Genomic DNA, 27659 nt, shown 5'->3' with positions numbered 1-27659 from the left:
ATTGTTGCTGTTTGCATTGCCATTGGCTGTCTGGACATTTGGAATTTCACCATCTATCGCTGTCACTTTTACTTCTTCTCCCTCATTTACTTCACTTTGCACTTCCTTTTCACTTTCCTTAGTACCATTTTCATCTGCGTTTGCTTTGTCACTTTCCTCTTCATTCTTAGATCCTTCTACGACTCCATTCTCGAACTCCTCCTTAACTTTTTTACCATTCATCTCACTTTCTTCTTTTGTCTCAGTTGCTTGAGTTGCCTCATTATTTGTCTGTTCTTTGGTCTGCTGGCTTTCGTTGGAGGGCTCAGTGGCTTTGCCTGTTTCACTGGCATCCTCTCCCCCCTCAGCAGTTTCAGGTTTTGGTGTTGGCTCCTCTGTCTTTTGAGTTATTTTAGCATCTGTAGATGATTTGTCTGGCATATTTATTGACATAAGCCCTCCACCATTTTCTTTAGGGACGTTTTCTGCAGAGATTCCACTAGTAATTGCAGTTTGCCTCTTATTTACTGCTGGTTCATTATTTTCTTTACCTGAGAGCTCTGATTCAATTTGAGGGGGCCAGACAGGTTTGACCACCTTTATTTCTCCCTCCAAATTAAATGACTTTTTTGGGGAATCGCTGAGGGGTGGCCACACAACTGCCATCTTATTTGCTGGCTTCTTAATGTCATCATCCGTCTTTTCTTGAGTCATCCTCTCTGTGGTGTTGGGGTCATTTTCTTGTGGACTGTGAGTTACTTTGACATTGAAATTGACAGGAGGTATGTTTTTCATGTTATTTGTCTCTGATGAGTTGTTCTGATTCTTTGTACTCCATAGTTCTTTGTGGGGTTTTTCTCCAAACCCTTCATCATAGTTGCCTTTAGACTTGAAAAGTTGTTTGTAGTGTGGCTTGCAGTACATTCGTCCATGGAGAGAAGCATAATTTCCAAGACTGAAGTAGAGAGAGAAGCACAAATATAAAATATCAGCCATACACAAATATCAGATTTGAATCTGATATAAACTAAATGGTTGTATAATGTATTCTGTCATTACAACAAGAACAGCTCACATATCTAATTATGATGCCTATCAACTTTTCAACATTCTCCATCTTATTTCACACTGTAACAAATTAAAATGTTGAAAACATCTAGGATTAATGTAAAAAGAAGCCTCTACCTTAGCTGGCTGCTGCAGTGGGCACATCTAAAACAGCTTTTATGGAAGTTTTGCTTGTCTGCTATGAGAGACTCCATGGGATACACCCTCTTCCGACATACCCGACACAGTTCGGACTCTGGCACCCGTATCTTCTGTCAGAGAGAGAGACTAGCATCAGAAAATGCTTTTAAATCTGTTAACACACATTCATACACTGACTCACATGGACAGACACCACACAGTTTCATTATACTTTTATGAGCAGAGGTTGGTAAGTTGGAAGATATTAAAAAGGAACAAGAAGCTGTTAGTATAGTAGTTAGAATGAAAACATTTAAACACTACATGCATTTAGGGAGGTGCAATACAAATGCAAACATCACATTAGGACCTCAGCACAGTCTTGTTACATATAATGGGCAATGCTACAAATATACAAGTATTCCATCAATAATAACAAAATAATAATCATATTCACTTTGAATATCTAGTTTAGCAGCACTCCTTTAAGAACACAAACTAAAAGATCAAAATAAAAGTACATACAGGAATGCCTAAGGAATCCCTTAAGCATCATTATTTGTCAAATGCAAACACACCATGACTGTTTTAGCCATCACTCTGCACTCTTGTTAACCTTTCCATGCTTGTCACATAGATTTACCGGTGACCACAGTCTGGTGCTGGTGTGAAACAGTCTGTGATCTGTGCTGCTCAGACACAGTGAAGCCCAGGTTTTTGAAGACATTTTCACTCTCTGCCCATGTCTGCTGGAAGCTCTTTAGTAACTCTTCTGCAGAGGCCTCTGGTGGAACATCCAGGACATTCCCTCTTACTACATCTGCGTAGGTTGGTGGATCACCACAGCTTGTCACACTCCGAGAGTGGGAGGTTGTTTCAGTCTTTGAGCCTGTCACAGTGTTTCCAAACTCATCTACAGTGGAGAAGTGCTCAGTTGCAGATTTAGTTTGAGAGAATCCTTCAGGTGCTTCCTCTTGTTTCTCAATATTCTTTCTCTCTTCCCTTAGGTACTGGTGGGCTTGCTCACCCATTTCAAAGACATTCTTGAGGGATTTAATATCAAAGCTTGGAATGTCCTCCACCAAAGACGACTTCTTCTCAGATTCAGCATCTTCTGTGTCACTTCCAAGTCTCTCAGTTATCACAATTGGCTCCTTCCGGATAAAAACTTTAGGCTGGGGAGACTCAAATTTGTTAACAAGCTTGGACAGGTCAACCCTGGGCAAGTCCTCTAACATTCTCTCATGGGCGTCGATGGATTTTGGGATCTCTTGCTCATTGTCTTCTGTATCTGGTCCAAGACGCTCTGGGATGTCAATAGGGTCTTTGCGTACATATGTACGACAGACCTCTGCTTTCTGAGCCTCTTCAAAGAACTCACGCTTGCCTTTTACGGTCATCATAGAGTCTCCATGGATGTCTGTGACATCTGTCAGGGATGATTCCATCATGTGAGTCTCAAAGGTAATCTCTGAACAGCTTGATGAGCGAGATCCTTCCAGATCTGTTTGGGCCTTTATCATGTACTCTGGCAAAGGCATGGGTGGTGGAGTCGTGCCTTGCGAGAGTTTGGCTGTGGTATCTCTTAGTTTAGCTAGTTTCTCAGAGCGACTCATTGTAGGGGAAGGTGTGGATTGGTTCAGACGTGTTGGTGTTTCAGACCAGCGAGGTGGAGGTGTTGGTGTGGTGCCTGACCTGTAAGAGAGAGGGGGTGAAGGAGTCACTTGTAATGGAGAGTCTGTCCTCTTGGCGGACTCAATACAGATGAACGTAGGTGACGGTGTCCGCATTCTTAGCTCAGGTGGCATTTTGAGCTCCGATATCTTTGATTCACTCTGGCCCTCTGTCTTCTTCTCCTCTACTACTTTCTTCTGAGTCTCTATTTTTGCTGAACCAATAGTAATCTTAGATATTTTCTGTGTGGCTCCAATAACTATTTTCTTTTCCTGTGATGACTCACTTTTTGCCGTCTCTAAAATGGACAAATCTCCCTCTAAAAAATGTAGTTTAGCCATGGCAAGGTTCTGCACATAGATTATGACCTCTCTCATTTTTTGCTTGTTGTACTGAGTATGGCTTAAATCAGCCTTCTCTTCAGAACCTACTAGCCAATCAGGAATGATACTCAGCATTGTCTGTAATGACTTTGGGTTCAGATTTGCAGGAGCTCCTTCAAACTCTTTGATATAGCACAACAATTTTTTTATTTCTTCACATTTTTGTGCATAAGAACTTTCGGTTGTCATTGATGCACTCATTTCAGATTCTGCTGTTTTTGTAATCTCTGTTTTGTTTTGCTCCTCTTTCTGCACTGACTGTTTTATGTCCTCCTCTCTGCTTGGAGGCCGCAGTGGAGGCTTTACCGGCTTCTTGATCTGGAATGTACTTTTTTGTTGAGTGCTCTGTTGTTGAACTGTGCTCTGAGTGACCATCCTCTCTTCATGAATCTGGATGTGTTCCTCTCTTACTGCTTGATGTGACTGAATGACAGATATCTGCCCTTGTCCTTGATGTACCTCTGTTGATATTACTGGTTGTATTTGATGTATCTCAACTGATGGTCTTGGTGCCACAGGTGGTGGCTGCTTAACTGATGTTTGTTTTTTTTTCTTCAATTGGACTTCCATTTTGGTGTCTTGCTTGGTTTGTGTCAATTCTTCCTTTTTCTCAATTTTCACTTCAGCACTGGTGGATTTTTGGAGGCTCTCCTGACTCATGGACACTTCACTCATGGAGACATCATTTTTTCCTGTTTCTATGATTGTTTTCTCTGTGCTGATTGTTTGAACTGTGTCTGGCTTCTCTACCTTAGGAACCTTAAATGTTTTGACCTTAAAACTAGGGGTCACTTTTGGGATCTTTGTGGTCTGAGAAGGAACCTTCTTGACTTCTTGAGCCAAACAAGTCTCTATACTCTTGATCTCTTCTGCTTGAGGAGAAGCAGTGATCTGGCTTTGAATGTTTTTTGTAGACTGGATGCTCTCTTGTTTTATAGAGTCAGCTTTTGTACTCTCAACTTGCACTGCACCAGAAAGTGAATTAACTGTAGGGGCTGCATGGCTTTTAATTTCTAAGGCAGCAGTGGTAGATGTCTGTTTTTTATCTAATGCAGTGCTAGAGGATACTGTGGTTGTTTTCTTACCAACTTTTGGAAATGAAGGTTTGCTTATCTGAAAATTAGCAGGTGGCTTTTGCTTTGGTGGAGTCTGTGGACTTTTTGGAGGGGCAAGTTTTTCTTCTGGTTCTTTGGGAATCCTAGCTGGCTTCTGTTTAGTCTCTGGTTGTTTAGGTGTTTCTTGCTGTGTCTGAAAAGTCATGTGAGGCTGTTCAGCTTTCTGTGTGGTTGACTCTGCTTCAGCCGTCATTTCACTGACATTAAATGGTTTAACAGGTTGGGGTGAGGTGGGAGTAGTTTCTCCCTTGTTCTTTTCAGCCTCCTCTCTTTGTTTGCGATATCTTTCTTCTGCAAGCATGAGTGGTGTTTTGAATTTACTTGCAGGTCTTGTTTTTTGAGCAGAAGGGTCAGGGGAAGGTGGGAGTTTCACTGGTGCAAATACCTTTTTAGGGCATGGTGGTTCCTCAGCTGCTGGTTGTAGCAAAGGAAGTGCTGATGAAACTTTAGTAATATGTGGAGCTGGAGCTTCAATTGTTTTAACCAGTCCCTTTTGCTTGGTGATGTTCTCTGTGGTTTCGGTCACTGTGGTTATGTTTGAAACAATTGTTTTACTCTGCTCTGCCACTGATGGAGGAGGTGGAGGTGGCAGAGTAGGTGCGGGTTGTTTTTTCTGCCATTTCAATGTTTTGGGCTGTGGTTGCTTGGGAGGCTCAAGTTTTGGCACCTTAAATAAAGTTCGGCCTTTTGGCTTTTCAGGTTGGGCAACAGAGCTGAGTTCCTGCTGAGACGGGGGAGGAGTGAGGAGGTCTTGGGGTGGAGGAGGTGGTGGAAAGAATTCTGTGTCTGACTCCATTATGGGGGGTGGAGGTGGTGGAGGAGGAAGGTCACTATCCTGCCTCACGACTAGGGGAGGGCGTGGTAAGAGGGATGGCTGGACATCACTTTCTGCCACTGGTGAGGGAGGAGGAGGCAAAGAGAGCTCTGATTCAGAGGGAGGTGGAGGAGAACTTGGAGGTGGTGGAAAGTGAATCTCTGGCTGTGGTTTAACTTTTTTTATCATTCCTTTGGGACTGAGATTGAGGTTGGGGCTAGGAATTTTTTTTCCTGATTTGAAATTCTTGATGTTCTGCTTCTGGGTTACACTGGTTTGTTCTGTTGTCACCATCGTCTGAACCCTTGTGACTGTCTTTGTCTCCTCGGTTTGCTTCATGCTAATATTAGTTTGTGATGCCTCCATCGAAGCACTCTTTTCTGAAGACACAGCTGCAATTTCAGATTTCTTCTCACTCATCTGACCTCCAAAATTCTTCTTCTTTATTAGCACTGGACTAGGAGTGTTCTGTTTTTGTTTGATATGTTGCTCCTTGACATTTACCTTTTGAGAGCTCTGAGATGACTCTTGTGCATGAACAGCTGTTGTCATCTGTTTAGTAATAGAACGATAATCCTCAAAAGAAGTCTGATTTTCTGAAGATTTGATCTCAGATGTCTTTTGTGAGCTGCTCTGCTGCAAGTTTCTCACTGGAGGTGGATTTGTTGGATTTTCCTCAGTTTTAGGTACAGTGGGGCATTCGTAGGCTGCTTGATGAAGGAGAACTGGATTCGTAATGGGAACTTTAGCTTTCTTGTGGGGATTCATTTTTGATTTGTGGCTTGATTGCTCTTTCTTCTTCATCAGGGATTTAATGGTGCCCTGAACATCTCCCTTAATCACCTCTTCTTTCTCAATTTGCACTTGTTCCTGCTCATAAAGTGATTTGATGGAATATTTTATGTCACCCTCTGTGCTTGGCCTCCTCTGCATACGTGGGGACGAGGTTGGCTCCAGTAAGAGCTGAATTGTACCTTTCACATCACCCTGTTCACTCACTTGGTGCTGGAACACCCTCTTTTCAGCTGAAGCCTCTTGAAGATTAAGGAGAGCAGTCTGAATGTCACCTTTAACAATCTCCTCCTTCTCAACCTCTTTCACTACCTGTTTTGCCTCCTCCAGGGATTTCAAGGTACCTCTAATATCCCCTTGGACCACATCTTCAATAATTACCTCAGTCTTTGCAGATGATGATTTTTCAAGGGATTCTAATGCACCCCTGATGTCACCTGGAACAATCTCTGGCTTTTCTATTTCTTTCTGTTGGTTTTGAGCCTCCTCAAGAGACCTAAGTGTTGTGCAGATATCTCCTTTGACTATCTCTTCTTTTTCTATGACAACACTTTGGTTAACAGCTTGTGTGAGAGAGTCAAGAGCAGCTCTCAAGTCTCCCTTTACAATCTCCACTTTCTGCATGTTATGCAGGGATAATACGGGTTCCATCATAAACACCTGTACTGTGTTAATTACATCACCAGGTACAATATCATCTTCAGCAACAGTTCGTCCTATTGTTTGCTGGCTCTTTCTTAAAATCTGTTTTGTTTGCTCTACATCACCTCCAATAATAATTTCTTTAACTTTTTCTTCAACAGTGTCATTAGTCTCCATCTGAAGTTGCCTGAAGTAGTCCAGTGCCCCAGACTCAATACACGTAGAATAAAAACTTACATTTCCTCTCTCTGCTTCTCCCACAGTTATCTTAGAGGACAGGTCCTTTGCATCAGCACTACCCAGCAGCCTATGCAGTGTTCCACGAATATTTCCACTAACTATATCCTCTTTCTCAAATTTGCTCTCACTTTCTTTATTGAGGAGTGAGTATATGGTCATTTTCACATCTCCTTTCTCATCTTCTTGAATCAGAAAACCACGTTTGGAAGATCCTTCTTGCTTGAGCAAGTTATTAATTGCCTCTTGGATGTCTACTCTGATAATTAGCTCTTTCTCAACATTAGCACAAATATTCTGATTAAAGAGCTGTTGGACAGTGGAGCTGATATTTCCTCTTTCCTCCTTGTCTACGGTGATTGCCTTCTCTGTTGTCTCACGTCTGTTGAGCAGGTTCATCATAATATTGTTCAGGTCTCCATGTATTACCTCTTCTCTCTGGATCTGTGGAGTGTCCTGGTTTAGAAGTTTGTATTTAGCCATTCTGACGTCTCCAATCTCATCTGCCTCGATTAGAATACCTTGTGATTCAACCATTTTCTGAGTATGCAACTCTTCAAGGGTTGCCTTGATGCTCTTACCAAAAATATCTTTTCTCTCCACACTGCTCTCATTGAACTCTGTGAGGGGAGTGGTTTCAAACAACCATGTTGTTGTCTTCACATCAGCTTTTGGGATTTCTTCACGAGAAATTACAGTATCTGTTTCATCAACTTCCTTGATGCGATCAAGTGGTTCCTTTTCAAAGAGCCACACAGATTGCCTAACATCACCTTTTACAACTTCTTCACGTGTCACCTTCTCCATCTCGTCATACTCCGAACCTTCACCCCGGATCTTGTCAATAGTACGTGTTTCAAACATCCACGTGGAGCTTCTCACGTTACCTCTCTGAATCTCACTGACACTAACGGTTTTCACATATTTCTTTGATAGGTCATCCATTTCAAAATGCTGTTTGTTTGTTTTCACATCCCCCCCTTGGATGTCAGCTACTGTTTTAACAGCGACTTTCATATCCTCTGCAATCTCATCTAGAGGTTGAGTTTCAAACTTCCACCTGGCTGTGCTGACATCTCCCTTTTGGATGTCTTCTTCAGTAACAGCTTTGATGACATAAACCTCATCTGTGTCTCTAATTGAGTCTAGGGGCTTTGTCTCAAATAACCATCTTGCCCCAACCACATCTCCTCGCAAAATCTCTTCTTTGGTGACTGTAGTAACCTCATGATAGTGTCCTTCTTTGTCCTTGATAGCATACAGTGGTTGAGTCTCGAACATCATGGTGTAGTTTTTTACGTCCCCTTTCTCAATCTCCTTGTGTATGATGCGTTGGAGTTTGCTGATCTCAGTGTCAGATGCCTCCTCCTGAATCTTATCTAATGAGTATGTCTCAAAAATGAAACGACCTTTATCAACATTACCTCCCTGAATATCAATTACTGTGCGTGACTCCTTGAGTTCTTCAGAATTTGCCCTGATGGCATCAATTGGTTGGTTTTCAAACATCCAGGTACAGTTCACCACATTTCCTTTCTGAATGTCCTCTGCTTGATGGCATTTGAGTTTCTGCATGGTCTCATCAGATGTAGAAGTTATGATATCAGATGACTGATTCTCAAAGATATATTTCATTCGTGAGACATCTCCAGAGTGAATGTCAATCTCAGTGATTCGCTTAAAGCCACTATGATCCTTGTCATCAGTGATGTTTTCTAGGTTTTCTGTCTCAAATAGGAAACGCACTAGACCTACATCCTTACCTTTTACATCGTCTTGCTTTACTGTGCAAGTTTTCAGGATTGTCTCAGTCTCATCCTTGATGGTGTCAAGAGTCTGAGTCTCAAAAAGCCAAGTACAGGTTTTAACATCTCCTTTCTGCACGTCTGTGGTGTCCTCAGTCTTTGTCTCTACTTTTTCATACAAGACATCCATTGGCTGGGTTTCGAACAACCATCTGCATGTTTTAACGTCACCTCTTTGGATCTCAATGCTCTCATTTTTTCTGTTGTCCTCTTCCTCTAAGTTGAAGTATTTAATGCCGTCAAGTGGCTGGGTTTCGAAAAGCCATTTGGCTGTTTTGACATCACCCGATTGGATTTCCTCTTTAGATATTCCTTTGATTATCTGGAACTTTGTGATGCTCTCATCAAACTGATCAATGGGACGAGTTTCAAACATCCACTTGCAGCTTCTCACATCTCCCTTTACAACTTCCTCTCTGCGCACAGTTTTAACTTCATGGTAGTGTCCTGAGCTGTCCTGTACAGCATACAATGGTGTTGACTCAAATAATACTTTATTTGATTTCACTGAGCCGCAGATGACACCCTCCACTTGTATTTTTTGTGCATCTGTGCATTTGCTCAGGTCCATGGTCTCAAATATTTCCTTGTAATTTGTGACATCACCTTTTTCAAGCTCCTCTAGATTAATAGTCCTTGTGGCCTCTTTCTTCTCCTCTCTGATCTGCTCAAGAGGTTTACTTTCAAACAACCACCTCTGGTGTCTCACATCGCCTTTCTCTTCTTCTGAAGCTACCACCTTTGGTAGCTTGCCAACTTCTGGTAACTCTTTAAGATTCTCCATTGGCACTGTTTCAAACAAATGCCTAGCAGAAGTAACATCACCACCTATGATGTCTTCTGGCTCCATTGGTCTTGCATTGGTATTATCTTTAAGTATATCCATCGGCTGTGTTTCAAAGATCATGCAGTGTCTCCTAACATCTGCTCCTAAAATCTCCTCCTTCTGAATCTTTGTGCTTTCCCATTCTTCATCTTTGATTTGATCGAGTGTCCTTGTCTCAAACAGCCAACTTCCCCTGTTTACCCCACCCTGATAATTTTCCTCCATGGAGACTCCACAGATTAATTTTACTTTGCTTGGATCTTTGCTGATCAGGTCCAGAGGCTGAGTTTCAAAGAGCCAGCGTGATGTCCTGACATCACCTTTCTCTGTTTCTTCACGTCGCACCTTAGTAATCTTCAGCATCTCACCAGAATCACCTCGTATAACACACATGGGTTGTGTCTCAAACATCTTTGTTGTTTTCTTTACTTCACCCTTGACTTCTTCAAGCTCTGATTTCAGCTGCAGGAAGTGACTTTCATCGATAGTCTCAGTGTGTCCAAGTGTGTCCAGGTGATGTGTTTCAAACAAATACCTAGCAGTTTCCACATCACCCCGTGCAATGTCTTTAGTATACATCACTTGTGTCTCTTGCTCATCCTCTTGGTAAATTCTGTTGAGTGAGTCAAGCGGTTGTGTCTCAAACAGCCATGTTGCAGTCTGAACATCTCCTCTTGCTAGATCTAGTTTTCCAATGTGTTCTGCTGAGTCTGTTTTTTCTGTACCTAGAGCATCGATGGGCTGTGTTTCAAACATCCATGTAGTGTACTTTACATCTTTTCCAGCAATGATTTCCTGTTGGGCTATGTTATTTTCCTCTTCTTCATCTGGTGTTCCATCTTTAATGGAATCTAGGGGTTTGTTCTCAAACATCCAGCGCATTGACTGCACCTCACCTTTCAGGATCTCATCCCACTCCAAATACTCTCTCTCTGGACTTATGCACTTGCCAGGACTGGTACTTCCACTATTCTCAAAAACATAGCGTGCTTGCTGAATGTCTCTGCTCACCTCCTCATCACTGTCTACATAGGTTTGCTCTGTGTCTGCCACTTCAGTGTAGAAGTCACGCTCCAGGTTTTTACGCACTTCTGGGTGAATGTGCTTGTAGAGGCGCTTAAGTTCATAGAGGTTCCTCTGCTTAGAGTACTGCTCTTTATTGACAACATATTTGGCTAATGTAGGTGCATCTGTTGGTTTAGAGGAAGGACAACATTCTGGGACTTGGGAAATCACTTGAAACTGTTGTGTGGCAGATACTGGTTGTGAAAACTGCTCCACAGCCTCATATTGTGAGGAAGCCACAGAGGAGGTAGAGGCCTCTTGCGTTGTTTTAGTGATAGACATGGTCTCATAGCTACCTGTGTCAGTAGTCTTTGAAGAAACATTAACTGGGGCCCAAGGAAACTGGTTGTAATCAAGATCAATCTTTGTTGGTATAGAAGGAAAAGACAAGCATAATCTTTTATAAATACATAATCCTGTGCAAATTTTTACACTCATGCATCGAAGAAGAGTTTTGTTATTTTTTTTATATATGCCAATTTTTTTATTCCACCACATCTCAAATTACTTATTGTGTTTAACATAATTCAGTAAATTACTTACATTTTAAGCATTTTTTGGGAAAAGATGTTTTTGCTAAAGCTAATTTCATGTCTTGCTTGATGTCATGTGCATTTTTTATTTACGTGATTTTTTTACGTTTGGTTGAATTTTCCACATTATGATTGATATGAAATATGTTAATACTTAGATTTCTCATATTAATTTTCATAACTTCTGGATTTCTGACAAAGATAAACCAGTAACATGCTGTATGTAAAAGACACATGAAACACATGAAAGAAATGGGGAAATTCTGTTTGAATAAAAATTAACCCCTGTCTCCAAGAACAAAAAAGTGCCTACATTTAAGGAAACACCCATATATTTTTAACCACTGCAAGTAAAATAATTTACTGTCTTCATTGGTATATGTCATTTTTACCTTGATATGTTTGGGTGGAGTGGCCTCCTCAATACTTTTTTCATGCTGCTGTTTCAGGGCTTGAGCAGAAATTTTTGGCAAATTCTCTCCTCCAATAACTATGACTTTAACAGTTTAAAAAATGAAATGAGAAAGAGAAAATTACAAAAAAGTTATGACGTAACTTACAATTTCTTATTAAACTGTAGTAAACTACATTTGAACACTACCTTTCTCATCATAATGATCCCCAAAATTTGAGGCCACACTCTGATGAACATTCTGGTCCAGGGAAACCTAACATGAAAACAGTGAGCAGCACACCTAAATAAAACCTTAAAAAAAGAATGTCTGGCAACAAAATATAGGTTTTCAAGTAAACTGTAATGAGTTTGGAACAGCATTAGAATGAGTAAATCATATCAGAATTTTTTACTGGGCATTGCACCTATGGGGTTTTCATCTTGTATGGGTATACCTGAGCATTTGAGGTGTTGCTTTCTTTAACACTGCTTCGTACCGTCACCTCTGATGAGCTCACCACCTGCTGTCAAAAGACAGAGAACACCTGTTGTTAAACAAACATACACAATATGAAACTCACTGCTGTTAGTATGATATAATAAGCAGTGTTGTGCTGCTCAATGCCTTGTGATATGAAAATTAGTCATGTTTATTGCATTACTTTTTCATCAAGTCTTGCTTTAGTTTTATTGGTTGAATTGAATTAGTGTTGTGGATCCCTTGTGTATTTAACTTCATTACCTGTTTCTGTTGGTAGTGGTATTGTGAAATAGTGCTTTGGGATGCAGAAGAGGAACTGAACTCTTGGCTTTCAAACTGTTTCTTGACGCTGGCCAGTCCGCCTGGCAGAGAGCATGGCTCAGAGCTATCCATGACCTTGAAAGACAAAATAAAATGGTTAAGACACATTCATAAATATACATACATTATGAGCTTACATATAAAATATACACAAAATCGATTTGAGACATATGATTCTCCTCTAGGGGGAGCTACAAGGTTGAAAACAAAGTTTTTAATTTCCTCTTTTACTTAGAACCAAACACACATTATACAAACATACATTATACATTGACAAGTTGCATCCGTATTCGCTGTTTTTAATCCTTTAGTATTAAACTACGTATTATTGTACAGATCTTAGTTAGTTTATCAATAGAGCTAACTGGAATTCCAGTGACTAGAAATGTTTCCCTCCACACAGACAGTAAAAATAATGCAGAATCCAGCACAATATCAAACAATCAGAACATTTTGATATTTAATATACAGAGGATTCTGAACCAATGGGATTTCAAAATGAGCAGCACTGCACACCACAGCACACCAGAAAAGACATATTTCTACACATAATGTATGAAAAAAAAACAAAAAAAAAAACATTTGCCCTATAATTACAAAAACACAATACAGTTCTACATCTTTAAAAAGAAAATTGAAAAAGAAAATATAAATATAACAAAAAGTGTAATAGTATATAAACGAAAATGCTCTGTAAAAACCAAACAACCAACCAAATATTTTCATGGTTGCCATCTCACTTAATGTAATGCAACCCAAATTCCCACATGGGGTCAATAAAGTGCAAATCCATTTAATGTGTATTTTATGCATCTATTATGTATTACACAGCCATTAAGTACAGCATGCTTATTTGGGCTGAAAGGATTTTTTTATTGTAAATATTAAATAGGAAGAGGAAGGCCTTATACAAGAAGTAGGAAATCTGTGCCTAATATGATAAGAGTGTGGGGACAGCATATGTTCATGCTTATTTGTGTCCGCGTTCATGCTGGTAAATACCACAGATGGACTTCTCTCCTCCTTGATAGTGGCAGCTTGGTATAAGGCCAGTCTCTGCTTAAGAGGCACAGTATCAGCCTCGCCGTCGTCGAGTCCCTCTCTTGATGGTGAAACACCTGCGCTGCCCAAAGCTGAAATACACACAGAGACACACTCAGGTTGCAGGGTGTATATGATTCGCTATTAAACCTGAACCTGTAACATAAATAAATGCATTTCTTTACCCTGACTCAGGTCTCATGACTGGTTCATGGGAAACTAATGTTAGAGTAGAGATCACATTATCTGTCATATTTTCAAGAGTAAGTTTAGCCGGACAAAGTCAAACTGACAACAGGGATGGCTCCAATGACAAGATGAAAAATGATGCCATAAAGCATGCATGTTGTTCTCATCAATCATGGTTTTCTAAGTTGGATCTCCCAATCCATCACCACTACCAGCTCTGTTAAGCGTTGTACACATATAAGGTAATTTACACATATCTAATGGGAGGTTAAGAGGATGCACAATATAATTTTACCATATCTGTCAGTAACAATATAAGAGTTTATTTTTTTTATGTATTGGTATTATAAATAATGATACACTTTTTTTTATAGCAGTTCTGAGTTTTTCTCACAATTCAGAATTGTAAGATATAAATTCAAAATTGTGAGATGTAAACTTGCATTTCTGAGGACAAAAAAAGTGTGAATTGCAAGATATAAACTTGCAACTAAGAGAAAAAAGTCAGAACTGTGAGAAAAAAGTCACAGTTACCTTTTTTATTTATCATATAGTGGCGGAACAAAAACAGAATTGTAAACTCAGAATTTGGAGTGAAAAAATCTAAATTGCAAGATTCAGGAATCTGAGAAAAATTGTGAAATATAAACTCACAACTGCAAGAAAAAGTCAGAATTGTGAGATTGTGAGAGAGTTGCAGTCACCTACTTTTTTTTAAACAAGCTTCCAAACAATATATACCATATTAAAATGTGTAAAAAAAAAAATTGGCATAAAAAAATTACATAAATCACATAAGACATCACTGTGAAAACCATATGAATAAGTTGATTTAATAATGAAATATTAAAACATTATTGGCAGACGCATGCTAGCTCTTTGAATAGCTGCACATTTTAAATTCTTTATTGATTGCATATCTGAATTCTCCCCAAACTTCCTCTCTAAAGATAAGAGCCTATGGAGGATGTACTGCAATGGTATTCACAGATGATTTCAAGCCAGATCTTTTTGCTGTCATACACCCACACTGCTTTTCTTGCATCAGTAAAGCATGACCGTATCACCATGTGACCAAGACATGTTCTCTGAACCGTTAATTTTAGCAGAGCAGTTATTCAGAGCATGCCAGTGTAAAACTAGCCCAGCAGAGGGACAGAGAAGATTCAGATCCAGAATAAGCAAGCTTTAGTAGCTGTTGAACAGAAACCCTACACCTGAGGGTATATGACACATTTCAAACACAGACGTGGGGATGTGGAGACAGAGGGATCACGCACTTGTTTGTCAAGATAGAGAAAGACATCAGCAGGGAAGATGGACGATAAACATTCCAGAACACCTCCAAGTATCTAGAACCGCAGGGGTTGGCGGCTTTACCATGACGTGAAGTATCCACAATAGCGAGAGCAATTAAAGAAGACTTATTTTAAACCAAGGCCCTTTAGTTTCATATTTCAGGGAGAGCGAGAGAGAGAGAGAGAGAGAGAGAGAGAGAGAGAGAGAGAGAGAGTGAGGTGCACAGGAAGAGTGACTTCCTAAATTGCAAAGCCATGGCAATCAGTCACTTGTCTCTCATTTAGATTTCTGTTTCTCTAATAAGTTTACCTGCCACAGTTCTGACTTTTTATGACTATCAGGAATAGGAAGTAGTTTAGATTGATTCCTTTTTGGTTATTTTGATAAATTACTTCTATGGATTTGGTTCACTTTGTCAGAACTAGCAGTAAAAGACATCTCCTAAATGTTTGATTAAATGGTGTAAGCACTATATCAGCAGGCCTGTAATATTCTAGACACTAGACTATGGAATGCAGCAGTAGCTAACGGGCTAAATTCAGAAAGCCTGGTCTTTGGGACTCTATTCTAAAACACTCATGGGGTGAACCGACATATATGACACTCACTGCCACACAGCAACTACAACGCACATGTATCACTCATCTCATTTCATATAACTTTTAATTATTGAAACCAACTGCCACTACTCAGTTAATCTGTAGTGAACTGTTATTGTTAAATGAAAAGCATAATGGGTTTTGAATTGCTAAAATCTTAGAGTTATTTTAGAGTTCTTGTCTTGCTGAAATAGCCAACTAAACAAGTATAACAGGTATCGGAAAATTTGAAAGTCTTTGGTTAGCAAAAGAACCCCTTTGTTACTTTATGTTTATATAAATAATACTCATTAATATTCATTTTGCTCAACTCTATTATGATATACCATGTGTCCTCTTCATGCAATCTTAATGAGCGCTCTCGAACACGTGCGCGCAAGCGTTACTGGCATTATGCAGGTTTAAACCTGGAAATGTGTATTCATTTCAACTCAACTTTCGCTTTTTCATTTTAAATAGGCTCAAAATCAATACTTTTATGAGATTATTGTCAAATTCGGAATTAATCAGAAGTGCTGATTATTTCAGGAAAAAATTGGTTCAGTTATAAACCATGCATCTTCCAAATGAAACTTTCTTTCTAGTCCTCTCAGACTTCCCCATCAAAAACCACTTCAGTTGAATCGCACTCACCTACAGAGATCTGACGTCTCCTCTATGTTCCTCAACGTGACTATAGTGTCACCTGGAAAATCCAGATCCCACCTGGAGACCCCTTTAGACACCCAGCGTCTGCGTGGCAAAGTGTGAGTGTATGTGTGGAGACCAGCTCCAGTCTACGGTCCGGTTCACCTCAGAGTGATGGAGGGCAGGGACAGCTGGCTGTATTTCAGAGGCCCCTACCATTACCCTCCTCCTCTTTACAGATTGCCAGTCTGCTAGGCCTTTTTTTAGATAAGCTACTCAACATGGCCTTAACCTGAAGTTACAGAGAGACAGACAGACACACTTAGGGGGAGAGGCACCCTACTGTCTGAGAGATTTTAGGGTCATTCATCCTTGGCTTTGATAAAATGCACTAACAACCCATTTTACGTTTAAATTTATATAACGTTTAAAGGGATAGTTTACCAAATGTCCATACAACATATAAGCTATATTCCAAGCCTCCTGAGCTTTGTGTGAAGAACAGCCCTAAAAATCTACTGATAATTTCAATAAATAATGATTTATAAATAAATTATATACACAATATAAATGTGTCCCTTAGAAAGCTATGGTATGGCTTGTAGTGCACACGTCATATGGTCTACCTTTGTGGTGCCTATTATGTTTTTGGAACTTAACAGACATGGAAACTTGTTGTCTGGAAAATTCTTCAAAAATGTTTCCTTTTGTGTTCCATGGAAAAAACAACATACAAAACTGGAACAATATGAGGGTGAATAAATAAGGATAAACAAAATTTTCAACAGAACTTTCTCCATTGAAAGAGGAGGTGACAGCTACTACAAAGCTCTAACTATTATAAAGCACCTCCAGAAAGGTCTTACATTTGTTTGTATTGTCTGTAAAAATGGCAGTTTTATTTATTAGTTTTAGTTATTTAGTCCATCAAGTTAAACTACATTTTAAATATTTTATTTAATTTAATTTATTATTTTTTAAAAGTACCTAAATTAACATTATTTATTATAAACAACAGCATGTTTAAAAAAAAAAAAAAAAAAAAAAAAAAATATATATATATATATATATATATATATATATATATATATATTTTTTTTTTTTTTTTTCATTTTTTGGGATTCATTTTTAGTTTTAGTAAACTATAAAAAACCTGATTTGACGTCACTTTAATTTGAACAGCCATAATTGTTTAGATGAAATTAAATGATTGGAAATGTATGGATGCTGTGTGCTTTTTATGTTAGAAAAATATATATATATATATTATAAAGATAATAATAAAATTATAAAATCTAGGTAGCCAACTTTGGCCCTTAAATAAGTAAAGAAAAAAGTTAAGAGAAAGAAAGCAAGGAGACTGAGGAGAAAACATACAATCACACCAAATATAAAGTTTCCTCTGATTCTCTTGGACAGCATTAAAGCCATGTATCACATAATGTCAAGAGAATGCAGCACACTTGACTGATGAACAATATATCAGGATATGCAGGAGGATATGAATGTGTGAATGTCTTTGTACGTGTGTGGACCGGTCGTAAACAATGTTGTCTATTTAAAAGACAAGCTGATAGCCGATTTAAAGAATGAAAGAGGGATAACCAAAGACACTGACCATACACAAATCAACTCACCTGTCAAACAAACCTATTAAATTACACAGGCCTCCCACTAGCATGCTATTGTCACTGTATATATTTAAAACCTGTACTCCCAGGTATTATAAAGTAAAGTTTGGGGATGATGGGGTACTTTTAAGACTATATCCTGTATCTGAAAACTCAAAGTAACTGAAATAGATGCCTTAAGAACAAGACTGCAGCAGAAATCCAAACACATGTACATTCATACACATACATGCATGAGCACTAAAGCTGAAGTCTGTCATCACAGTTGTCATCATACTAGACAGCAATGTGTGAGGTCTTTAATGTCACCTTTACACGCACACACACACACACACAAACTGAATTTCCACAAACATATAAATCACATAAAAATGAAGAGGTTGCAAAGAGTACAATTTAAAATTTCCTGCATCAACATTTAAATAGCCAAACAGAGATATCTTTATGGTGAATTAAAAAATTATGTTGTTCAATTTATAAGAAACTGAATTACTGTATTATAAAAGCCAAAAGATACTCACATCCACCAAAGTTTGAGTCCTGATTCGACATTTTTTCTCCTACACCACTATATTTGTTTGCTACTCTCCCACCGGACGAATAATGACCACTCACTTCCTAGAGGGAGAGAGAAAAAGACAGAGGCAGGTGTGGTCAGAGAACACTTTCTAGTTTCATTTGCATTCTGCAGTTCCACGAGGCCTCCAACAAAAGTTCAGAAGACAGTTAGGTACAGAGAAACCGTGTTACATGAAGCGCGCGTGTGTGTTTGTTTTCTCTATTTATCATTAACAGTATATCAACAAGACTCGGTTTTGTGTTATATAAGAGTTCACCTGCAGCTTGAAAGCTGTCACCAAGTCAGTAGTATTGCCCTTGAAACAGGAACATTAATGGGGAAGGAGGCTGAGAACAGAAAAAAATAAATGCCAGCTGTGAAACACATTTACATAATAACAAAAGGAAATGTATTTTTAAAATTTGTTTAAATGTATTTTCAGTGTGTATTTTAAATAGCACTGTCATTAGACATGCAACAAAAGCAAACATATATTCTGCCATAACACAGGTCTAAACTAATAACTGACTTTGAGTCACAGAGCATTAAAAATACAGTCAAACATTAGTGCTTAAGATTCTAATTAAGTTTCAGCTTTAGTATTTTAAATGATGAGTTACACTGTAAGAACAAAAAAAAAAAAAAAATCAATAGATGAACGGATAATGTCCCGGCAGAAAATTAACATTATATATGAATATATAATGTATACATTTTCTGGTGAGTTTACCTTTAAGTTAACCTGAAACACAACCAGTGGAAATAAAATCTTGAAAGAATACATAATTTGAATGTTTTGTTTTTGTTGCAAGAATCTTAACAGTTAAAAGCTGCTAAATTTGCATAGTTCATTCATGCAAAAAGAGCTCAGCATATCTTATCATCATCATTGGCTATGCTTTTGAAAAAATCATGACAAATAACTATTGTAAATGTGTTTTTCACATGAATAAGAGTCCTAACTGGTTCATTAAAAAAAAGGCAATTATGTCTACGAATTGCGAGATTTAAACTTGCGATTCAGAGAAGAATTGTCAGAACTGTGAGATATAAACCTGGAACTTAAAGAAAAAAAAGTGAATTTTTAGGGTAGGATGAGCTCACTTGTTGAGTTTATGTTGCTATGTCAGATACAGTTTTTACACTATTTAAGGAAATAAGACAGCAATATTTTAAAGGGTTAGTTCACCATAAAATAAAAATTCTGTAATTATTTACTAACCCTCATGTTGTTCCAAACCTGTATGATTTTCTTTCTTCCATGCAAAACAAAAGGAGAAATTTAGCAGAATGCTAAATGCTAAACTGCTTTTATTCATACACTGAAAGTGGGTGGGGACCAGGAACATATCAGTATATGCTATTTTCACCCTGAAGCACTCTCTTTCTCTTAACCCCTTCATAAAACAATTTGCAAATCAAATCTTCCCCTATCAGCTGTTCCAAGATCAAAACATCAGGAAGGGAAAATCAACACTATCCGACACATGCACACACACACACACACACACACACATTGATTGTATCCTGTGGAGTCATATTTCACTATTCAGCTCATCTGGCGTAAGACGCACACGCAGAGTCTGTGCAACACTGAGCCAGGAGGTCAAAGTTCACCCTGGCCAACGAGAACAGGTGGTTTCATTTACACACACACTGAAAGGCAGAGTTCCACTTTATCAGTTACTCTGCAAGTATATTAAAGGCTAACTACTGTAAATGAATTCTAATAAACAGCCGTGTATGTTTCTCATGATGCCATTACTGTCAAAGTGCTGTCATACACTGCTGATGCTTTCAAATGCACTGATCTTTAGCCAGAACTTACTTTAGTTAAAAGCTGATCCTGTTAAATCTTTAAAGCTGTTAAAATTTTACCTGGATAAAGATTAAAAGAGCTGTGAGTTAATTCAGCTGAGCAAACATCAGATAATGAAGAGATAAAGAGATACAATCTAGCCATTTATTTAATAAAATAGTTTGAGTCAGGAGCATGAGGAACATCTCAATCAATCCAAAGGGATTTACTAATTAAATCTTGACAATATTGTGTTTATACAGTATGTCTGACAAAAAGTACTGTGACATGTGTATCAAAAAACCATACCATGGTATTTGGATATATATATATATATATATATATATATATATATATATATATATATATATATATATATATAATGAAACAAAGGGTATTTCAAAGCACTTTAGAGAATACCATACTAGTGTTCAAAAAAATCTGATACCACATACCACATATAACATAGGCCTACCACAATACCACATTGTCCAAAACGGCAACAGCAACTAGATGTTATTATTGTTGGGTGGCCTTTAAATAATGGTGGCCTTGAAATAATGTCTAATAAGTTTATTGAACATAAGATAATTATTGAACAGAAGTTGACACAACCAAGATGTCACAAACAAGGTTGTTATCATCTCTTACAAAAATTAACCATGGTTTTTACTACATTTGAAACAAAAAAAAAAAAACATGTTTACTATAGTTACACAATGATAACTATTAATTATCCTTAGTTTTTCAACAAATTGCTAAAAATGTAACAAAAATTTAATTGAATATATATATATATTGTAAAAACATGTTGTAAGTTGCTATGAACAGTCTATAACAGGCTTTAAGTGTATGCTGATGACAAAATAAAATGTTTGTAGTATGACAAGCTACTGTAGCTCATCACTGTACAACATGACAGTACGACATAAAAATTAAATATGCTGAACTGCTAAACCTGAAACGTCCATTTCAGAGATCTGGTCACCTTTGTGTGTTTGTGTGTAAGGGGACTTCCTGTTTTTGTAAGCACCACTTAGAGTCTCCCATTACTCTCCTGTCTCTGTGATAAGTGGACATATTTAAACATGAGTCACTGACCCAGAGTTAGAAAAACAAGCCAGCAGGGCAGCTCTCTTACACACACATACACAAATCTTCTTGCTAACATAAACAGCATTGCCACCAACAATTTGTGCACAAACAGGAGGAAAGAAAGGACGATGGAGGGTGGCAGGGTTTGTAGTTTGTAGTGTAATCTACATAACCTGAAGACATGGTATGATTACCATTCACACATAAGATGACATAAAAACACAGAACATCCTGTGACAGTGCATGAGCATCCAAATGTCTTGTGAGTTATTGTGCCCAGGCCTTGATCGACAGTTCTGTTTTCTTTTTTTAACACTAAAGGCAGCCAGAAACAGTCACAAGGAGCTGCTTTCAGCTTGAATGCTACACATAGCACAGGGATAACTATAAAAGAGTGAGACGACAGCACCTAATACTTTCTACTATTTTAGCAGTAAAGTAACTGAGTTTGTAGGGTATATTTAGCAGTCGCAAGGCAGTGATTAACTGTCAGCTAGCTTTAGCATGTAGCATGAGTTGTTGTTGTTTCAAAACAAGTTAAGCTCTTTTGAGGTTTGTCAGTGCAGTTGATTTCTACAGAAAATCATTCTGACTCTGAGCTTGAGTTTATAAAAACAAACAAAGTGCAGTAATACATTTACAATGGAAAGTAAGGGACTGCTGTTTAAGGCAAATTAACGTGTAATTGTGTTTTACCAACCAGTTCCTGTGGAAGGAATTTCCTTTTTGTTATAGTACCTACATGGTGCATGTATTATGCGATAGTTACATGTACCAGCTTTAAATGCCCATGACAAGAAAAATTTAATATAATTTTGCATAGACAAGTAAGCAGTTTTATCACATTAATCTCATGTTAACATCTATAATGTTGAAATGGCTAAACCCTTGTGAAAAGAAAGTACACTTAAGCATTTACGTACATAATATACTTAAGTTTTGCTTGTCAATTGCAATTAAATGAAAATGTATTTTAGTTTGAGTTCATAATAAATGGAATAAGCTGAACTTTAGACTGCTATTATGACTAATGTTTAAAAACTGTATAATGTATTGACTAGCATTAATAGAAAAATAAAATATACTTTAATGTAATTTCTATTGAAACTTGTCACAACGCATATTTAAATATATTTGTAATTACATGTAAATTAATAATAACTTTATATGTAATACTGAATAACACTTTAATTAGTGTCATGCACTTAACGTGAACTTTATGTTAGTCAATATGAATCAAAATAAGTGTAGGTTACTTTTTTTAAAGTATGACAAAATTCTTGAAACAAGTCTTTACTTCAAAGTATAACTTTCAATGCACTTTAAAAAGTAAAAGTTTAATTGTGTTAAACGGTCATCAAAGGATACTCTCTTTAAGTACACTTAAATGATCTGTTATTTCATCAATTTATAATTTTATCAGAAAGCACAGGTTTTTTTTGTTGTTGTTGGAAATTTTTTTTTTTTTTTTTGCATACTTTTAAGTTTGTTCAATACAATTAAGTGCACTTTTCAATGGTATTCTTGTGAAACAGTGTATATTTTGACCATTATCCTGGTGAAATGGCCATAGACTGCCATTGTAAGAACACTTTCACCAGGGTTTATGAAGTGCTTCTCACTATTCCTTGGATACTGTACATATTTGCTTGAAAGAAACAAACAGTGAAAGAAGATCTCAAACATCGTTCAAACAAAAAAAGATATTTGTTTATACAAAGACCACATATCCAAACTTTGTCAAACAACGATTTCCTTTGCGCTGTTGAGCAAGAAACATTCTATGACTCGATGTGGTTTTATGCAGGTGAATGGAATTCAAAGAGAATAATTAGACTGTGAGAAAATATAGATGAGGTATCAGTTCATAATGAGAGACGTTTCCAGCCTTACATTTGCTTATAGTGACATCTCCTGGACAGAATGCGCAACTACAGCTCTCGGCCTGCTGAAGGGTTAAACGTGCTTATTATGTAAACCTTGGATGAACCTAAATTAAAATCCAACTAGACTTTAAACAGGATGTGAGGATTCGTATTTCTTTTTGTGGCTAATGAATAACAGCATGAGGATTTCATGTCGAAAATGAAAGTTTTTCTCAGGATCTTTCTGACAGTCTCTCTGTATACCCCTAACTGAGTAATAATGAATGAGAGTGACAGAGAGAAAGAGAGAGAGAGAGAGAGAGAGAGAGAGAGAGAGATAGTGTGTGTGTGTGTGTGTGTGTGTGTGTGTGTGTGTGAGTGTCTTTGCAAAGGGATCATGAAATATTAATAACCCCTGTGGGGTGGAGAGGTCATGTTTCAGATAGAAACGATAGATGGATCTCTAGCAATCTCTCTCCTCTTCCTGTGTTTATCTAGCCAACAATTAGCCACTCAATCAGGAACACCAGTCACTCATTCCTCTCTTGTCCAAAAAACAAAAACAAAAAAACCCCTCAGAATCAAGACTCAAGCATTTGATCAGACGGCCAGGCCTCTGTTTCACAACCAAGGTGAATAAATCTACAATCTTATGAATATGAATTTGCAAATGCAAACAATATGTAACAATATCCCAAGGACATAATCTACAATATATACTTTAGTGCACAGTGTGTGTAAATTTGTACAGTATAGTAACTATGGTATTTCAACCCTGCTGGACAATATACTTTATCTTAAGCTTTAAACATTATCTGCTGCTCAATAGCTTATTAGTATTGTGGCCAATAGAGATCAACATGCTGCAACCTCAGAAAAAAACATGCAAATAGAAAAAGCACCAGCAAATTAAGAAAACATCACCAGTTTGACAGCACATGTGCTGCAAATGTTTACAACACAAACAAATAAAGAGTTTTTTTATTTTTATTTATTTATTACCATTTGTAATAATAAAATAAATGTCAACATTTGCAACCACAGCTGTACAAATATCTTAGTTAAACTACGGTTAATGTAGTAAATCCATGGGTATTTTGTGCATGGCTTAACTATAGCCATTTATTGTTTATTTTTTATATAATAAATGAATTTATTACTTAATTTTAATAGTAAAACCATAGGCTATCTATGGTTCACTTTTGTAAGGGGAAGTTGTAAAAGTAAGTTAGCCAGCTTCCATAACATTTCATCTTACTGAAATTGATGAAGATGTTTTCTTAATTTGCATGTGTTTTTAATTTGCATCTCTTTCAGCCACTGCCATCTGACCAACAACCTATGCAAGCAACCATGTCCCTGTCTTACACTTCTTTCTTTTTGATAATCCGTCTCACTCTGATGTATGTCTCAATACTATTGAAAATGTATATCACTTGTGACAATGCATTGCAATGAATTTTGGCATGAAACTGTTTACTAACTAACAGGAGACTTGGCCTGATGATGATCAATACTGAAGAGCATTTATGGGTGAAATCTGTGGAATTCTGCAGAATGCATGCTTAAAAATAAAGACTTTTCATTGGCATCCATGGCTCCATGAAGAACATTTAACATTAATGAAACCTTTCTGATGCACAGAAGGTTCTTTATAGTTAGATTATTACAGTGTTTTTCACACAAAGAATAGGTGAAAGGTTCTTTATCAACCAAAAATGGTTTTTGTATGGCATCACCTTGAAACCCTCCTTTGTTTAACAGGATGGATCTACACTGGGTGAAATGTGTTTAAATTCTAAACTCAGCTTGGAGTACTACACTTCTAGTGGTATCTGATATCAAATAGGCAAAATATATAATGAATAAACAAGCAATGTAAAGGGGAAGAGTTGAACTTTGTGAATGATGGGCATTGCAGTTCTTTTACTGCATATTCCGTGTGATTCTACTCATTATAGATAATACACAGTGAGACTTTACAACAATACAACAAAACATAACTGGCCTATAGTTCCCAAAGAATATGATGATCACCACCACAACTTAACATAACATTCAATCTCTTCTTTTTTTGACTCAAAGATTTTGTTAGTTTATGTGTGTGTGTGTGTGTGTGTGTGTGTGTTCTTGCAAGTATGAGTAAAACCAAACCATGTTAAACTAATTAGTTCATTCTCATTTCTTTATATGTCTATCTCTATATCTCTCTCACTTTTTTTCTGTTGGCTTTACTCTGCCCCCACACACACATTACCCACATGCAAATTATAGGGTTATTTATACAAAAGCCAGTGTTGCGGAAAGAACCCCCAAAATAAATTTTAAATAACATAGTGAAACGTGTGTGTGTGTAAGCACATCAGCACACAGTTGCTCTGCTTCCCACAAGTTTATTTCCAGTAGCTGCCTCTGTTGTGGGTGTCTGTAGCATGTATGTGTTTGTTCCTATGTAAAAGGCTAGCAAAATGAGCTTTCCAGCACAGAGCAGTTTGCCAAACTATGAAAACTATGAAACACATAATTTAAACTGATCTTCTCTCTTAATCTACTGTCTCTCTCAATCATATCTTAGCTCCTTTCATGTCCGCTCTTTCAGTTTTCATTCTTGGATCACTTATTTCTCATCTCTGTCTCATTAATTTTTCATTCTCAGCCATCCCATCAGTGTCACTTCATTGAACTGTGACTGTTGAACACTAAACTTTCAAAGCCGTTCTTTGAAGTACGGTAACTTACAGTAGCACAAACCTGGGATCCCCTTGAACAGTTTACCCTCCTGAAAAGACCAACAGAAGTTTTTAATGCTGGTCACCATCATTGGATGCAGATGTGCTGGTGTTTACCTAGTATCACTATAAAGATTATGCTGGTTGAACAGTTTTATAAGCTATGTTGGGCTAGTAAATAATGTAGCTTGGCTAGATTCCAAACTAGAGCGGACTAGCATGGAAGATAAAGCTGGTCTTCTGAGCAGGCTACCCTGCCAATGATCAGGTTTTGAGAAATTGGATATGCTGCTCTGATAACATAGCTGACTAAAGTGTAAGTATGCTTTGAAAACAAAATCCCAAGTTTATTGCAATTTGAACCAAACCTCGTCCAGCTAAACAAGTAAGAGAAAGAACAGGATCTGGGTCACTTTGCTTTTCCTTTCTATTCATAATCTCTTATATTAGCACACCAGCACTTCACTTTCACATAAACAGTACTGTATATCTGAAAACTAGAAAAAGTAATGCATAGTACACTTACTGTAGACATACAAAAGACTGATGAGGGAAACAAAAGTCACTGATATGATCTCCAGATTTCTTCTGCAGACATTTGTCAGACCTGACAGGATGCCAGATTGTTGGAAATTCATGGAATTACACTACCGTTTAAAAGTTTGAGAAGGGTATCACAGTTTCCACAAATATATTAAGCAGTGCAAGTGTATATCAGGATTTTAGAATGATTTCTGTAGGATCATGTGACACTGAAGGACGGAGGAATGATGCTGAAAATTCAACTTTGCCTTCATTTTTAATATTACAATATTACTGTTTTCACTTTATTTTTTATTTAAATAAATGCAGCCTTGGTGAAAAAATTGACTTTTCAAAAGTGTGAATAAATCTTGCTGGCCCCAAACGTTTTACACTATCTCTCTAACCTGATGCATTTGAGTTTATTGTAAAACATCCATAAGTCATCTGCCTAACCAAGTCTTCAATTCAGTATGTTACTGCGTGTGGGCACTTAACATAAAAAGTAAAAAAAAAAATTATAATAATAAAGAAATAGAATTTAAATACCAAAGAATGATAATGGGAAACAAACAGACCCTCAAAAATATCAGTAATACAAATCTCCATATTATATTTGGAATACTTGGGAAATCAGATGTAAAAGTCTTGGGAATAGACTGACTCTTTTTCAACATGCAGCAACAGCTGTGTCCATAGTTTTTTTTCTCCCTCCCTCACTTTCTCTCTCTCTCTCTCTCTCCTCTTTCTCCATCTGCTCTCACCCTTTGGTCATGTTGCAGCCATAAGCAAAATATCAGAAAAATTACATCTTAATATACATTATCTCTCTTCATCAACAGACACTCAAGAGTCTTCTTTCCATTCTCATTCTTTCTCTCTCGCTCTAAGACTCACCACATGTTGCACCGGCGGTTTCTCAAACATTTGCTTCAGGCTGCTGAGTGGGATCTCAAACTTCTCAATGCGCCTGTTCTCTTCTAGGTCCTCTTTAGCGTCCGCAGGCCGCAGGGCGAGAGGAGACGAATGAGCACACCCTCCTTCTTTCGACACCTCGGGTCCATTTCCTGATTGAATTTCCATTGTTCGGGAAACCAGATATTCCAGCCTCCCCCACGAAAGCAAAGAGGACCACTACTGAGAGACTGGACAGAGGAAAAGAGACACGGTGAGAGAGAGAGGAAAAGAGAGCGAGAGAGGGATGTGGAGGAAGAAGTGCGTGGCACAGTTGTGGTGTCTAGAGGCCGAACCAGACGGACAAACCGAGGACAGCCTTGAAGGAGGAGAAAAAGAAAGAAAAGGAAAAAAGGTCTCTGTTGACTAATGCTATGAATTCCCTTCCAGTAAACACAATCGTCACACGCACAATCAGAATTCCAAAGTTAAGGGTTTCAAAAGCGCTGCAGTTGAGTAAAACATAATCACACACACTCCTGCCAACAGGAAAAGAACATCA

At 37.7% G+C, this 27659-nt stretch overlaps 1 protein-coding gene across 2 annotated transcripts; it reads right to left on the bottom strand.

Moving 5' to 3' along the window:
* Positions 1 to 795: 795 nt before the first annotated feature.
* Positions 796 to 27659, bottom strand: LOC132161468 (xin actin-binding repeat-containing protein 2-like). 2 transcript variants are annotated; one of them, XM_059571546.1, is made up of 10 exons: positions 27101 to 27659; positions 18157 to 18253; positions 13252 to 13382; positions 12190 to 12324; positions 11903 to 11971; positions 11655 to 11721; positions 11446 to 11549; positions 1811 to 10883; positions 1165 to 1298; positions 796 to 934 (listed from the first exon to the last, which is right to left on the bottom strand). In XM_059571546.1, the coding sequence occupies exons 1-9, from the start codon at positions 27284 to 27286 to the stop codon at positions 1204 to 1206; spliced, it is 9957 nt and encodes a 3318-aa protein (XP_059427529.1). In that variant the 5' UTR covers positions 27287 to 27659; the 3' UTR covers positions 796 to 934; positions 1165 to 1203. The 2 variants fall into 2 exon arrangements, with proteins under 2 accessions (XP_059427529.1, XP_059427530.1); XM_059571547.1 differs by lacking the exons at positions 18157 to 18253; positions 27101 to 27659 and adding an exon at positions 16011 to 16301.

This window comes from Carassius carassius, chromosome 17 (assembly GCF_963082965.1).
Source record: "Carassius carassius chromosome 17, fCarCar2.1, whole genome shotgun sequence".
Classification (NCBI taxonomy): domain Eukaryota; kingdom Metazoa; phylum Chordata; class Actinopteri; order Cypriniformes; family Cyprinidae; genus Carassius; species Carassius carassius.
Note: the sequence above shows the minus strand (reverse complement) of the source record. Positions and strands in the feature narration are given on the sequence as shown.